Source organism: Eumetopias jubatus, unplaced genomic scaffold (assembly GCF_037043125.1).
Source record: "Eumetopias jubatus isolate StellerSeaLion01/CBP00866 unplaced genomic scaffold, mEumJub1_p1.0 scaffold_7, whole genome shotgun sequence".
NCBI classification, from domain to species: Eukaryota; Metazoa; Chordata; class Mammalia; order Carnivora; family Otariidae; genus Eumetopias; species Eumetopias jubatus.
In genome coordinates, this window is record NW_028274813.1 from 84,924,454 (window position 1) to 84,941,096 (window position 16,643).

General features: G+C 36.3%; 1 protein-coding gene across 2 annotated transcripts in view; it reads right to left on the reverse strand.

The window, feature by feature from the left end:
• Nucleotides 1-16,643, reverse strand: part of UBR1 (ubiquitin protein ligase E3 component n-recognin 1) — a 149,584-nt gene that overhangs the window by 35,820 nt on the left and 97,121 nt on the right. For both annotated transcript variants that reach the window (XM_028126716.2, XM_028126715.2), the window contains 7 exons: nucleotides 15,852-16,001; nucleotides 12,285-12,382; nucleotides 9,550-9,643; nucleotides 8,324-8,472; nucleotides 5,382-5,437; nucleotides 4,239-4,335; nucleotides 3,152-3,219 (listed from right to left, as the gene is read on the reverse strand). In XM_028126716.2, the coding sequence (XP_027982517.1) occupies nucleotides 3,152-3,219; nucleotides 4,239-4,335; nucleotides 5,382-5,437; nucleotides 8,324-8,472; nucleotides 9,550-9,643; nucleotides 12,285-12,382; nucleotides 15,852-16,001 (712 nt within the window). The remainder of the gene's footprint in view (nucleotides 1-3,151; nucleotides 3,220-4,238; nucleotides 4,336-5,381; nucleotides 5,438-8,323; nucleotides 8,473-9,549; nucleotides 9,644-12,284; nucleotides 12,383-15,851; nucleotides 16,002-16,643) is intronic.

Sequence of the window (16,643 nt, forward strand, 5' to 3'; positions counted from 1 at the left end):
TGATACTTTATGTGGAAAACCCGAAAGACTCCACCCCAAAACTGCTAGAACTCATACAGGAATTCAGTAAAGTGGCAGGATATAAAATCAATGCACAGAAATCAGTTGCATTTCTATACACCAACAAGACAGAAGAAAGAAATTAAGGAGTAGATCCCATTTACAACTGCACCCAAAACCATAAGATACCTAGGAATAAATCTAACCAAAGAGGCAAAGGATCTATACTCAGAAAACTATAGAATACTCATGAAAGAAATTGAGGAAGACACCAAGAAATGGAAAAACGTTCCATGGTCATAGATTGATAGAACAAATATTGTGAAAAGGTCTATGCTACCTAGAGCAGTCTACACATTCAATGCAATCCCTATCAAAATACCATCCACTTTTTTCAAAGAAATGGAACAAATAATCCTAAGATTTGTATGGAACCAGAAAAGACCCCGAATAGCCAGAGGAATGTTGAAAAAGGAAAGCAAAGCTGGTGGCATCACAATTCTGGACGTCTAGCTCTATTACAAAGCTGTAACCATCAAGACAGTATGGTATGGCACAAAAACAGACACATAGGTCAATGGAACAGAATAGAGAGCCCAGAAATGGACCCTCAACTCTATGGTCAACTAATCTTTCACAAAGAAGGAAAGAATGTCCAATGGATAAAAGACAGTCTCTTCAAAAAATGGTGTTGGGAAAATTGGACAGCCACATGCAGAAGAATGAAACTCGACCATTTCCTTACACCACACACAAAAATAGACTCAAAATGGATGAAAGACCTAAATGTGAGACAGGAATCCATCAAAATCCTTGAGGAGAATACAGGCAGCAACCTCTTCGACCTCTCAGCCGCAGCAACTTCTTCCTAGAAACATCGCCAAAGGTAAGGGAAACAAGGGCAAAAATGAACTATTGGGACTTCACGAAGATAAAAAGCTTCTGCACAGCAAAGGAAACAGTCAACAAAACCAAAAGACAACCAACAGAACGGGAGAAGATATTTGCAAATGACATATCAGATAAAGGGCTAGTATCCAAAATCTATAAAGAACTTAATCAAACTCAAAGAACAAATAATCCAATTAAGAAATGGGCAGAAAAAAACTGGAAAGAGCCAAGATGTCCATCGACAGATGAATGGATAAAGAAGATGTGGTATATATACACAATGGAATATTATGCAGCCATCAAAAGGAATGAGATCTTGCCATTTGCAACGACGTGGATGGAACTGGAGGGTGTTATGCTGAGTGAAATAAGTCAATCAGAGAAAGACATGTATCATATGACCTCACTGATATGAGGAATTCTTAATCTCAGGAAACAAACTGAGTGTTACTGGAGTGGTTGGGGGTGGGAGGGATGGGGTGGTTGGGTGAAAGACATTGGGGAGGGTATGTGCTACGGTGAGCGCTGTGAATTGTGCAAGACTGTTGAATCACAGATCTGTACTTCTGAAACAAATAACGCAACATATTTTAAGAAAAAAGAAAAAGAAGAAGATAACAGGAGAGGAAGAATGAAGGGGAGTAAGTCAGAGGGGGAGACGAACCATGAACCATGAGAGATGATGGACTCTGAAAAACAAACTGAGGGTTCTAGAGGGGAGGAGGGTAGGGGGATGGGTTAGCCTGGTGATGGGTATTGAGGAGGGCACGTTCTGCATGGAGCACTGGGTGTTATGAACAAACAATGAATCATGGAACACTGCATCAAAAACTAATGATGTAATATATGGTGATTAACATAACAATAAAAATATATAAAAAAAGAAATGGGCAGAAAACATGAACAGACATTTCTGCAAAGAAGACATCCAAATGGCCAACAGACACATGAAAAAGTGCTCAACATCACTTGGCATCAGGGAAATCCAAATCAAAACCTCAACGAGATACCACCTCACACCAGTCAGAATGGCTAAAATTAACAGGTCAGGAAATGAAAGATGTTGGCGAGGATGCGGAGAAAGGGGAACCCTCCTACACTGTTGGTGGGAATGCAAGCTGGTGCAGCCACTTCGGAAAACAGGATGGAGGTTCCTCAAACAGTTGAAAACAGAGCTACACTCTGACCCAGCAATTGCACTACTGGGTATTTACCCCAAAGATACAAATGTAGTGATCCGAACAGGCACCTGTACCCCAATGTTTGTAGGAGCAATGTCCACAATAGCCAAACTATGGAAAGAGCCTAGATGTCCATCAACAGATGAATGGATACAGATGTTGTATATATATATACAATGGAATATTATGCAGCTCTCAAAAAAAAAGAAATCTTGCCATTTGGAACAACATGGCTGGAACTAGAGGGTATTATACTAAGCAAAATAAATCAATCAGAGAAAGATAATTATCATATGATCTCACTGATATGAAGAATTTGAGAAATAAGACAGAGGATCATAGGGTAAGGGAAGGAAAAATGAAACAAGATGAAACCAAAGGGGGAGACAAACCATAAGAGATTCTTAATCTCAGGAAACAAACTGAGGGTTGCTGGAGTGGAGTGGGGGTGAGAGGGCTGGGGTGGCTGGGTGATGGACATTTGGAAGGATATGTACTATGGTGAGTGCCGTGAATTGTGTAAGACTGATGAATCAGACCTGTACCCCTGAAACAAATAATACATTATATGTAATTAAAAAAAAAAAAGAAAAGTAAAGAAAAAGTCTGCTTGGACAGATACCAGCTAAATATAATCAACTAGGATGATACCTGTCACAAAATAAGGAGTAAATGTGCTTTCATTTTTAAAGTGATTTTTTTAAAAAGATTTTTTATTTACTTATTTTTGTGAGAGAGAGAGAGATAGAGAGAGAGCACAAGCAGGGGGAACAGGAGAGGGAAAAGTAGGTTCCCTGCTGAATAGGCAGCCCAATGCGGGACTAGATCCCAGGACCCTGGGATCATGACCTGAGCTGACGGCTGATGCTTAACTGACTGAGCCACCCAAGCACCCTTTAAAGTGATTGTGACAGTCTCAGTCAAATCTGTATCTATTTGTAAACAGAATGGACAAGAGACTAAATTTTATAGTTTGAACACTAATAATTTATAATCTTGAACAAAGAACATGAATTTGAATGGGAAAATACATGAAATTATAAACTTGAGAGACTTAAGAACTTTTGTTGAACACTTACCAAAACATGAAAGAGATCTATAGATAGGAGGCAAGGTGTATCTTCTGATTTTAGGTTAGGAAGAACAACTGAAAAAGAAAAAAAACAAACAGTGTAATTCATTAAGATAGCAATGTAGTTAAATACTACATAAAACACCTAAAACAAAAATGTAACAGGGTTATAAAATATAGAAACTGGTAAACTGGCACATCACACCTTTAAGATATGGGAACCACAATTAACAAGTTAAACTGACAAAAACTTCCTAGAAAGCCTTGTATATAATTTAAGAGTTGAAAGATAAGACCCAGGAGGAAAAAAGGTAAATAGCATAAAGGAAACAGAGATTATTCAATAAGTATATGCTCAATGAATAAGAATTACTTTTATCCAATGTTCCTTAATACTTTTTTCCAAACTATACATTTCTAAATGTCTTGTGATACATAAAATATGTGAAGAATTTGGAGTGGGGAGCAAAGAGAACTTGCAAAGCAGTGCAAGTGAAATGAGGATGAAGAATATCCCCCTGATCCAGCAAAATTAAAGCTATTTTTAAATGATCTATCCATATCATTGATCCCTTTTCTAACCAGATTAGGATATAAACATGTTAGCGGTTGTGAACGGTGGTTCAATAATGCCCCTAGGTGGGTAGATGTAAGTTAAAAACATTTGGAAAATAACCTGAGTTTGTTTTATTAATTAATTAATTTATTTATTTATTTTAAAGATTTTTATTTATTCATTCATGAGAGACAGAGGCGGGGAGAGAGAGAGAGAGAGAGAGAAGCAGAGGGAGAAGCAGGCTCCCAAGGAGCAGGGAGCCCGATGCGGGACTCGATCCCAGGACCCTGGGATCATGACCTGAGCCGAAGGCAGACACTTAACCATCTGAGCCACCCAGGCACCCATAACCTGAGTTTTAAAATAAGATTGCAGGTATTATAGGGGCATCCAGGTCTTTTGTTTTTTCTTTTGTAAAGCTGCTGTAGTGAGTGTTCAAAATTAGTGTAGTGTGTTGTTTCCTAATGAAATACATCGCCAGAAATGCAATGAAAAAGACATATAAGTAATAATTTAATAATAATTCAGAAGAGACTACCTGATAGGAGACGAACCAGATGTTTCTGTATCAGGACCTGAGGACAGGTAATCTTCTGCGCAATGGCAAACTGCATTAATGCTTTCAGACCATTATGCTAGATGGTAAGAGAGGGAAACATAAAAAGATAAGGGAAGATGATAGGCTGAAGTCACTCACTGTAGAACTCAATCCCAGTCTGCAAGAATTAGATGCAGACTTATTATATACTTTACATTCTTGCAAATAAATTACAATATTTTTAGTACTTTTAGAAAGTTTTATGAACTAATTCATCAAATTTTTAACAGATTTTCCCATGACAAAGAAGTATTAAAGCTATTAATTATTTCAATTCTCCTTTAAGTACTCATTTTCCCCAGTCAATTTCTTAAATGTCTGGACTAATTTACTCTGCTGAGGGCTGGGCAAAAAAAATTTATTACAGAAATTCTAAAACGATGGCAAAAAACCCCAAAACGTTCCATTGAATTCAGATCTTCTGCTCCCTAACCAGAAGGCCAGGAACTGTAGGGAAGCACACTGTGGACTACAAGTGCCCTGTGCCAGCTGTCAGGAAAATAAGAGGGAAATGGCAAGGAGGGGGTGGTCTAAGGAATCCTTGGTGGCCCACTCTGTTTTCGTGCAGCTATTTGTTGAGCACTATTTTCCAGGGTCCCCTACAATATGAAGCTTAGGCCTGGAGATGGGAGTATAGTCCTGTAGTGCCAAGATCTGCCCATCAAGGGGCCACAGCGTAGTTTTATTCTTGAATTTACTATGATGATTCATTTATAGTTAAGTCAGCACTAATAATGTTACAAGATGGGTCAAAATTAGTGAGGAAGGAAAATGTAGGAGACAGGAGGTTTCTGACTTGGCCATAAACAGAGTAGGGGGAGAAAAAGTAACTAAGTATCATCTGAAATCTCTCTATGAATTAGATTTAACCACCAAGATTGAGTAAGCACTCTAAAGCGCACAATGTTGGCCATTGAGTCTCCTGTGAGACTGAAGTAGCTTTAAAAAAAAAAAGAATTTTGCTAATTTTTATAGAAAAAGGAGTGAATTAAAAAAATGATTTAAGAAAATGGTAAATTAACTGTAGACTATACCAAAAAAAGCCTACCACGAATTACACATACCCTGCTGGAATATACACACCTGTCTATTTTGAAGTGCTCCAAACAGAGGTTTTCCTTCATCTCCCAAGAGGTTTTCTCAAAGAGTAAGAAAAACAAAAATAATAAATCCTGAATACTGCTACAATTGTATATTTGGCTTCAGATGTTCTTTAACTGATTCTATTTTTGACCAGATGATTTGCACTTTTCCCCCTCAAAGTTTCATGTTTATGTCTATGCCAAAATTTCCAAATTTCTGAGAATATATTATAGAAGCAAATGTAGATCACTTACAAACTGTTACTATAAATAATAAAGCCCCCGCAGCTATCCAAGAGAATACTTGGGAAAAACAAAGCATACTGGCTCATTTTTCATCCTTTTAACATTGCTTCTATGCCAACAATTTTTAAACAAGTAATTTTTATGCATAATCACAACTTATTTTGTTTTAAAATACATAGGCAGATGCAAGTAACTACTGCTCTTATAGGTACTATTAAAAAAGAATTACATTTATAGGAATAAAACCGAAACTGAAAATTAAAAAAAAAAAAGACCCATGGATTCATATACATTTTGCCTTGCTGGCTAGGGTATTTATTGCTATATTACTTGTATTTTCATTGCTTTCTGGCAGCAGATACATCTATGAGTAAGGAAGGCTTATTTCCTATTTTCTTTTTCCAAGTTTGAATAGACATTAATAAAAGATGTTGTATATTGATTCCTTAACGATAGTTCCTAACCATGCCAACACATTCTGTATATGTCTCTCCACACCCATAGGGAATGAGGTAAGTTAGCTGCTTATGCACTAGGAATAAAATAGAGGACTATGTCCCCTGCATGGAAAAATCACTGTGAAAACAGTGTAACACTATAGTAATCAAATAAAATCTAATTACTAGGTTTCAGAACCACACAGAAAAATTTAGTCCTATTCTCCAGTGAACTTCTCATCACTTTTATGATAAAAACTGAACTTATTTTTTTTAAAGATTTTATTTATTTTTTACAGAGAGAGCAAGAGAGGGAACACAAGCAGGGAGAGTGGGAGAGGGAGAAGCAGGCTTCCTGCCGAGCAGGGAGCCTGATGTGGGACTTGATCCCAGGACCCTGGGATCCTGAGCTGAAGGCAGACGCTTAACGACTGAGCCACACAGGCGCCCCAAAACTGAACTTTTTAAATGTTAACTCTTTAAATATAAACTTCTGATTCCTAAAGTTTGTCTTGCCAAAGGCAGTAAAGTGTAAAATGCCTTCATTGAAAGTCTCACGATACTCAGTAGTAGATCATGACTCTAAAAGAATACGTTATATTTCTTATCAATTTGTTTAGATTCTATTATATTTAAATCTCATTCTTCCAGGGTGCCTGGGTGGCTCAGTTGGTTAAGCGTCTGCCTTCAGCTCAGGTCATGATCCCAGGGTCCTGGGATAAAGCCCTGAATCGGGCTCCCTGCTTGTCAGTAAGTCTGCTTCTCCCTCTCCCTCTGCTCTTCCTCCCTGCTCATGCTCTCTCTCTTAAAAAAATAAAATCTTAAAAAGAAAATCTCATTCTTCCTATTTCCCATTTTATTTATTCATAGTAAATATAAACTTGTATATTATCTTTTATCAATGATTTAAGTCTGACAGGTTTGGATGTAACTCCTAAAATCTGTTTAGGAGGCTGAAGCTGGTATGCAGGAAGGTTTTGTGAAAGAAGCTTTTAATTCACGCTACTTAATTTGAATCATGAAATAGTGTCTTGCTACAAAAATATATGTAATTCAAGAAAAAGTAGTAGACTGGGATGCCTGGGTGGCTCAGTTGGTTAAGCGTCTGCCTTCAGCTCAGGTCATGATCCCAGGGTCCTGGGATCGAGTCCCGCACTGGGCTCCCTGCTCAGCGGGGAGTCTGCTTCTCCCTCTGCCTGCCACTCCCCTGTTTGTGCTCTCTCTCTGACAAATAAATAAATAAAATCTTAAAAAAAAAGAAAAAGTGGTAGACTCCATTAAAAACAACTGCCAAAAATCTACACTGGAAAGGGAAATTGAAACTGTCTTGGATAAAGGGGACATAAAAGTATTACAGTTATTCTTTTTCAGATAGTATTTATCTCATGACTGTAATAAGCAAATATGCTAATTTTAAAATCTAAGCAATTCTTCACAACTACACTCTTCTCCCCTCCCCAGCTTTCCTGATATATAACTGACACATAACACTGTGTAAATTTAAGGTGTACAATATGTTGATTTGAGGGGCGCATGGGTGGCTCAGTCGGTTAGGCAACTGCCTTTGGGTCAAGTCATGATCCCAGGGTCCTGGGATTGAGTCCCACATTGGGATCCTTGCTCAGTGGGGAGCTTGCTTCTCCCTCTCCCTCTACCGCTACCCCTGCTTGTGCTCTCTCTCAAAATAAATAAAATCTTAAAAAAACAAAAAACACAACATGTTGATTTGATTGCTACACTTTTCTCTAAGAAGCTTTCAATATGGCTGGGATTTTGTCAGTGGGCTTCCCATCTGACCTCTTAGTTCCTGCCCGCTAATCTGTCTCTCCTGACTACCTCAGTCTTCCCTTCCTTTTCCTGATAATGTTTTAGGTGACTTTGGTTTCCATTCTTTTCTCTCAAGGTGTAAAAGAAACAAAAATTACTGAACATTTCTGGCTTGATTCTTCTTCCTTTGCCTTTTTTCTTGATTTTCTAGTGTTGTAAATCTGCCAGCTTTTGAATATAGCTTGCTTCATGCTATACCTTTCAAATATTTTGAGCTTATTTTGCATATGGCCAATACTGTAGTTAAAAAGGGATCGATACAAAAATTCTCAGACTAAATGGCATTAGGCCACACTAATACACTGAAATACTAATACTTCTCCAACAATTCAAGCTATTTTAAGCCATCAGGGGAAAAAAGAGGAAAAATTTGGTCAATCAATGTTAATTCTGTTTCTATGAACCCTCCAAAGCAGTCTCTCATAGGCTTTACCAATTGCCTGGATAGTGAAAGCACACGTGCTCCAGGTCATCATGGGGATTCGAGGATCCGTTTCATCAGGAGGTACTTTCAGTCCAATTCTATAAATTGTTGTAGCAAAGAGAATGACCATTTCCTTGATGCTATTAGAATATTTTATTCTAAAAATAAAACAAGAAAAATTTATATAATAAATTTAGTAAACGGGGTTACCTACTCAGAAGTCCAATTAGGTACTAAAGTAACAATTTAACTCCTTTCGACAAAGTAAACTGCTTTTTGTCAAATTAGAGATTAGAGTCTCTGAAGATTTATTCATTAGGAAAAATGGGAAAAGCAGAACTCTATCTCTTAGAGGCAGAAAAATATCTCTTACAAAATGATAATGGTCCATATAACTTTACTTCCTGTAAAAGATGCAGTAAATGATCACAGCAGAAAGGATCCAGGTCCAAATTAAGGACAAACTACAGAGAAGGAATAAAATTCAGAGGAAACAGATCTGACTTAACAAGTTTTAGTCTCTGGAAAAGGGACTAAGAAGGATGTCAGTGTTAACAGGGTGTGTGTGTGTGTGTGTGTGTGTGACACAGAGAGAGAGAGAGAAAGAGAGAAAAGAGTATGTCATGTACTTGGAATGTAATTTCTGGTTTCCTGAACTTCCTTTTCTAACAAGTATTTTCAATAACAATGAGATATGCAATATAAACAAGGATCACAACTAAAAAAATGTACATCAGATAATATCTATTAAATAATTACACCTGATTTGGATACATTTTTCTAAGTGTCTTTACATAAGTATTTTTCCAATAACCTTATAATGTAAGATAATAGGCTACTGTTTCAATTTTACCAACAAGAAAAATGAATTGGAGAGGTGGGTGACTGGAGACTTTTCAGAAGTCAGAGGGCAGGTTAGATATGACTTTAATTAAAGTGTCTTAAATGCTGTTCTTACTGTAGGCAGGACTATAGAGAAATGGCATTTTTGTTGGTCAAAAATGGTTAATTATAGACATGGTTCACCCTAATACATAGTACTTTAATACCTCAAACCACTTAATTTTATTGTACAAATAAAACTTCAGGGAGAAAGAAACAAGATAAAAATGGGGTAAAGAAATAATTTTACAAATAAAGCAAGAAGGAGAGATGGGAGGATGGAAGGAAGGATTATTCTTCATTCTTATTTTCACAGCCATTTACAAACTTCTTTTAACTATTTAGATACTTACGAAGGCTGAATTCCAAAACTGAGGATAGAATGGAACTCAAAAGTGGAATCGCCCATTCCTTGATCAAGTAAGACTGGAATTGTTGGGTTTTCTCCTTATGCATGAAAAAGAAAAAGAAAGAAAAATCATGAGGGTTTAGTGTGACACACACTTTCCTAGCTTTTTAAAATTATATATGACCATTTTAGAATACTTAGAAAATGTTAATAAGTAATAAACGATCATTCAAAATTTCTCTACCCTAATAACATTTGGGTGATATTCTTCTGTTCTCCATATGAATGTTACACATACAGATTTTTTTATAAAGACAAAATCAGAGTACTGTTCTGTATCTTGTTTTTTCACCAATGGATCATAAATGTCTTTCCACATCGGTAACTCCCCCTCTACAGTTCCATTTTTAATGGATGCATAGTATTCTATTAGTAAGGCAGTATACATTAATGAACAAGTGCAGACAATCTGGACCCAAGCTGCCTAGGTTTGCATCCTAGCTCTGCCACCATTACCAAGACCTTGGGTGAACACTAACCTTACTTTGGCTCCATTTCCTCATCAAATTAGAATTGTTGTTCCCCTATATGAAACAAGTTGTCTTTTTCTGATTGTCTTTGAGATTTTTTCCCTTCATCTTTGATTTTTAACAGTTTGTCTATGATCTATGTAGGTGTAGTTTTCTTTCAGTTTATCTTTGAGGTTCACTGAACTTCTTAAATATGTAAATTTATATTTTTTGCTGAATTTGGGAAGTTTTCAGCCATTATTTCTTCAAAAAAATTTTTTTTTCTCTACCATCCTTTTTCTTTTGGGGACTTGCAGGACATAAATATTGGATTTAAAAAAATTGGGTCCATATGTCTCTAAAGCTATGTTGTTTTTTTTTTCTCCATCACTTTTCTGTCTATTCCTCAGACTGGAGAATTTCCACTGATCTAATTTCAAGTTCACTAACTCTTACCCTTCTCATCTCCATTCTACTATTGAGTCCATCCAGTTAATTTTTATTTCATACAGTGCTTCTTCAATTCTATTATCTCTATTTGGTTCTTTTTTTTTTTAATAGTTTCTATTTTTTTTCTGCTGAGAACTCTATTTTTCCAATCATTTCAAAAGTGTTCACCTTTACCTTATGTTTAATGATTATATAGGTGTTTTAAATTTTTTGTCAAAAATGTTCAATGTTAAAACATCTCAGGATTGGCATTTGATTTTTTTTCCTTGAGAGTTGGTCAGATTCTTCTGGTTCTTTGTAGGCTGAATAATTCCGGATTTTATCTTGGATATTTTGAATATTACATTGTGAGGTTTTGGTTCTTGTTAAATGTACCTTTCTTTTTGTTTTAGTAGGCAAACAACCCAATTAGGTTCAACAAGTTTTGTCTCACTGTGTATGGTGGTTCCAATGTTAGTCTTAGAGCCTTTGCTATGCTGCTTGGGTCTGCCTATACATGTACTACTCAGGGGTCAGTCTGAGACTTAAGCGGTGGTTTAATGCAGCTTCATTCTCAACCCTGCTGCTGTTCCTTTGGGCCTATTCTACACAAGTGCATCTTGGAGGTAAGCCCAAGATTTGTGCTGGTCTCAAAAACAGGAGATTCCCCTTCTATAGGCTCTCTCCTCTCTGGGATTTCCCCCATAATTCTCTAGCTCCATGGGGCCCTTTTCCCCAGTTCCTCTGGACAAAATGACATGTTTCTCTCCGTTTTAGTATCCTCTGTTGTTAAGTAGATTCAGGCGACTGGGGTTACCTGTGGAGTGAAGCTGTGAAGCAAAGACAGAAAAAAATAATGAGGATTCACCCTGCCTTCTTTGGAACACAGAGGTCCCTTTTTTCCCAGTTCCTCTGGCCAGAGATACTGCTTTTCTCTTGGGATTTTACGTGTCTCTATGGCCACCATGGCACTGTAGCTCCATGACTGGGGCTGACCTCAGAAGAGGGTCAGAAGATGAAAAACACCACAACAGGAATTCCCTTTACAACTCTCCAGTTATGAGGGGTTTCTTTTCCTGATCCTCTGGCCAAAAAGGGGATCTGTCTTGAATTTTTTTGCTGTTCATGTCCATTGCAAAGCTCTGTGACTCAGGCTACCCTGGGGTCAAGGCTGGGAAATACAGGAGGAAAAAAACCCAGGAAACTCATTGCCAAGCATTCTTCAAATTTTGACTTCCCTCCTCAATCTGCCTGCCGTTGTTTACTTCTCAGAGTTGTTAGATAGTCTTATCTCTCAACTGTAAGGAATATATAAATGAGGTAACAGTTTTAAAATGTTTTTGTTATTAATAACAAAATATTAATGAAATTAGTAACAGTAATGGCTAATGCCTATACTACGTACCATGCACTGTTTCACTTTACAAAGGATAACTCAATCCTTCAATCAGTGAGATAGGTACTATTATTATTCCCACCTTGCAAATAAAGTTGAGGCACAGACAGGTTAAATAACTTGTCCGAGATCATAGAGACAGTGAGCGATGGATCTAAGATTTAACTCCAAGCAGTGTGACTCTAGATTAACCACTGTCTATATTGCTTGCCAGTATAAAAATTATTTAATCAAATAAAGTGATTTAAGCCAAACTTAGTCTTGCCTTTGAAAACCTTCACTTCCTGATATTCAACAAATCTGTATTGGCAAACCATATTTTAAAGCAGTAAGTACTAGAGAAAAAATTAAAGACTCTGACACTTAAATCTCACACAGCTAAATATAAAATAATTTTAAGCAAACCTTTGGCGTGTTTCATATTATAACCTGATATTCTGGCCAGAACAGTCTGTATCCATTGCGCCAGGGTCAAAAGTTGAGCAAGAGCTTCTGCATTCTCACTGAAAAATGACATTTAAAAATTATCAAGCCATTGGCACCAACTCAAACTGAAAAGCTAAACTTGTAGAGTCTTTCTATGGATAAATGGTTGTATAAAAAAGGTCAAATTCCTTCAGATTAACTTCCTAAGTCATAGAAACACATATGTCTAAAAATGTAGTTTTAGGATCATTTACAATAGCCACAATATGGAAGCAACCTAAGTGTCCATTGACAGATGAATGGTTAAAGAAAATGTGGTATATATACACAACAGGATATTACTCAGCCATAAAAAAGGATGAGATCTTGCCATTTGTGACAACATGGACAGATTTAGAGGGTATTATGCTAAGTGAAGTAAGTCAGACAGAGAAAAGACAAATACCATATGATTTCACTTATATGTGGAATCTAAGAAACAAAACAAATGAACAAACAAAGCAGAAAGAGACCCATAAATACAAAGACAAACTGATGGCTACTAGAGGGGCAGGGAATGGGCCAAAAGGGGTTAAGGGGAGTGAGAAATACAGGCTTTTAGTTATAGAAAGAATAAGTCATGGGGATGAAGGTACAGCATAGGGAATATATTCAATGGTACTGTGATAGTGTTGTATGGTGAGAGATGGTTGCTACACTTGTGGTGAGCACAGCATAACATATAGACTTGTCAAATCACTGTGTTGTACACCTGAAACTAAGGTAACATTGTGTATCAACTATATTTCAATAAAATAAATAAATAAAAGAGAAAATGTAGTTTGGGGAGGGAGGAGAATTTTACAAGTACAATGAATAAGATACCACTCATAGGCCCAACACCTAGAAGTAACAAATGTCAATAAATGGAATCACCATTCTAGTCGCTCAAATAAAAAACTAGGTGCCATCACTGATTTCTTAGATTCTCTCACAGCCCACCTTCGAACCCAGCAGCTAGTTTTGCTGGTTTTACCTTCTAAATATAACCCAAGTTGATCACTTCTTTCTACCTCCACTGTTACTACCTTAATCCAAGTTACATTATCCCTCACCTGAACTATTTCAATACATTAACTGTTCTTCCGAAGTTTTCACAACAGTGCTTCATTATTATCTATGTATTCATTATATAATAGCCAGAAGGATCTTTTAAAATGTAAATCTGATATCACTCCTCTGTTCAAAATACTCCAATGGTTTCCCATCAACATAAAATACTATGTGTTTTTAATACTAAAAATAAAATTCTAATTTCTCATCTTATAAGCCCTTTTATGATCCGGTTCTTTGCTTGTTCCATTCCAATATACTGCCTTTCTGCTGTGCCTCCAACATGCTGATACATTCCTACTTCAGGGCATTTGCTCTTTATATTGCCTGTGCTTGGTTCTCTTCTCCCAGAAATTAGCACTACTTGTCTTTCACTTCATTCAGGTCCCTACTCAAATGTCATTATCCCAAAGAGAAGCTCCCTGATGACTGTGACCATGGTCTCATGCACCCCGTTTCTAGCCCTTTACCTTGCTGCTTTAGTTTTGTCATAGTATTTCTCACTTTGTATTCGTATGTTTATTGTTGGTCTCTCCTTTCTGTAATATAAATTCCATAAGGGCAGGGACCTGATCCAAACTTTTATTAACAACCAAGAAGATTAGAAACAATGTTATTAAAAGGGACTGTTGAAAAGACAGTCTTGTAAAGTGAAATTATACAATGAACTGTGCCACAATTCACATATCTGGACATAAATTTGACCTAAGAATTTTTTATACACTCTTAACTTTCACATCTTAGATTATACTCATGTTGATTTTCTAAAAACAAAAAAGGCAAATATATTCAAATACATAGGTAAGTTCAAGTGCCTAATAAAAATGTTATGTATAATTATGTATTTCAGATCCTAAGTAACAAAGGTGTTACTACACATTAAAAGTGTCACAGGTTCAAAGAGACCCAGTTGTAAGGATTGGTCTAACTTCAGAAAGGACTGCCCTGAAGCGTCCTGTTCTTTCTTTTTACTTTTAAAGATATTATTTATTTGAGAGAGAGAGAAAGAGAGAGTCCATGGGCACGAGAGAGCACAAGTGGGGGGAGACAGGGGGAGAGGGAGAAGCAGACTCCCTGCTGAGCAGGGAGAACCCTGAGATCATGACCTGAGCTGAAGACAGAGGCTCAGTCGAGCCACCCAGGTGCCCCTGAAGCATCCTATTCTTTAAAGATATCAAGGGAAATAGTTGCTGAACATTCCTTAGAGAATAATTTACATGTTTAATAATCCTTACTTGGGAAACCACTGTGTAAAAAAAAAGGCTTATACAGGCTAACAAGAAGTTGGAAAGGTCACTTAATTTTATTATGATTTGTTTTTTGTCTTCATGTGTATAGTTAGGTAAGGCTTTGGAGTCACGTCTGGGTTCAAATCCTGAGTCTGTCTTGGGACAAGTAAAAACTACTCATAGTCTCCAATTCCTTATCTTTTAAATGGGAATAACAGTACCTGCCTTTGTTAGGCTATTTGAGTATTAAAAAAATAATATAGCAGGTGCGTGGTAGAGTGCCTAGAACATATCAATTAGTCAAAAAAAGATAAATGCTTCCAATGCCACCTTCTTCCTAAAAGATGACATTTTATGTCCCAATATGCTGAGTAGAAGACAATTTCCAAATCAGGTTTTCTAATGACATGGAATAGTACAGACAGAACAACTACTTATTGACCCTGATTGCCAAGCCTATCACCTTTGAGCACTTTTGTTGTGGAAACACGTTAAAAGTGTTTTTATCAACAAAATCTTTTTCTTTAGCAAAACTTAGGTCGATTATTACAAATTCATTGAGTTTAAAAAAAGTAAAGTAACAATAATAATACCGTTATCATCATATACAACAGTGGCAACACAGAAATATAAATTAAGCGTTACAGTTCTCATAACAAATGAGTAAAGTTGCTGTTAAATTCCACTTGTAAATGGTCAACACAGAAAAGTTCAAAAACTTAGTCTAAAAACTCAAAAGCAATCCAAAGATATACAATGAATCCAGTGTTTTTTTTACTTTAACATTTTGTCCACATCTCTACAACTAGAAAACTGGATCTTCTGAAAAAATAGAATTAAAAACAATAATACAAAGACCTTTAGAGAAACCAAATTCTAAAAAGTAACTCTAATGGTATCAAAGGACTATATGAAAGAAATGAATCTTCTCAGCATCTTCTCTTCTTATGTGAATGCTAAGGTAGAGATCCAAGTTCTATTGCTTTCATGGCTGTTAGAAGATACACACACAACATAACAGATTTGAGTTAATCAACATTACAGTTATTTTAGAGACCAAAAACTGGGGCTTTTCATCGTATTTAGAAAGTAGAACAAAGTTATGAAAAGAAAAAGTATTACTTTAAATAGCAAAAGAAACTAGCAATCTAATCAAAACAGATACAAATGAAAGGATTAAAGATAGCTTTTAAAAAAATTAACCAAAACATGAATTAAAATATACCTGTTTATCCTTTGAGGTTGCAAAGGAATAATGGGGATCACAGTATTACACAGAGACTTGCAAAGAGGGCAAAGATATTCTCCACTCTCCAAATCGAAAAGGTCAACATGAATGCGCTGCTGAGAGCTCAGTTGTACAGCTTCAAAATACCTGCAAAATTCCAAGGCATGTGTCCATTCAGAATGACGCATTTATCTTTGTTCTAATCCAAGAGACAAAAATCTGGAATTTTTGCTTCAATAAATGTCTTTAGAATCTATATGCCCCAACACCCAAGTTAAAATTACAGAAGAAACAGGATACCCATTCTTTTGGAGGCAAAGTGGAGGACACATCATGCCAGAAACAAATTTAAAATAATTCTACTGAATCATAACGTGGCTCCTAACTCAAAAGCATGGAAATACAATGTAGACACTACTTCCCTCAGTTTCCAACGGTCAACTATAATAGTAAAGGCTGTTACAGGAAAATTATGTATTTTAATAATGCCAAAAGGGTGAACCCTATACAAAAGATTTCCTAGGAATAATATTTCTGAATTTTTCTCTTTTAGAGGTGGAACTAGAATTTCTTGTCCTATTTTATCTCAAAGGTACTTTTTATTCTGTTTTCAGAGAAATGAGACTTTTTAGGAAGAAAGATTACAGCTTCTTTTACACAAATACTGATCAAGAGCAATTAACTAGCTTATGGAGAGGAAATACAAAGGGGTAGTGAAAATTTAAAGTTGATAACTTTTTACACCCATTTCTAAAGGTGATAATAAGTATCACGCAAACAAAATTAGTA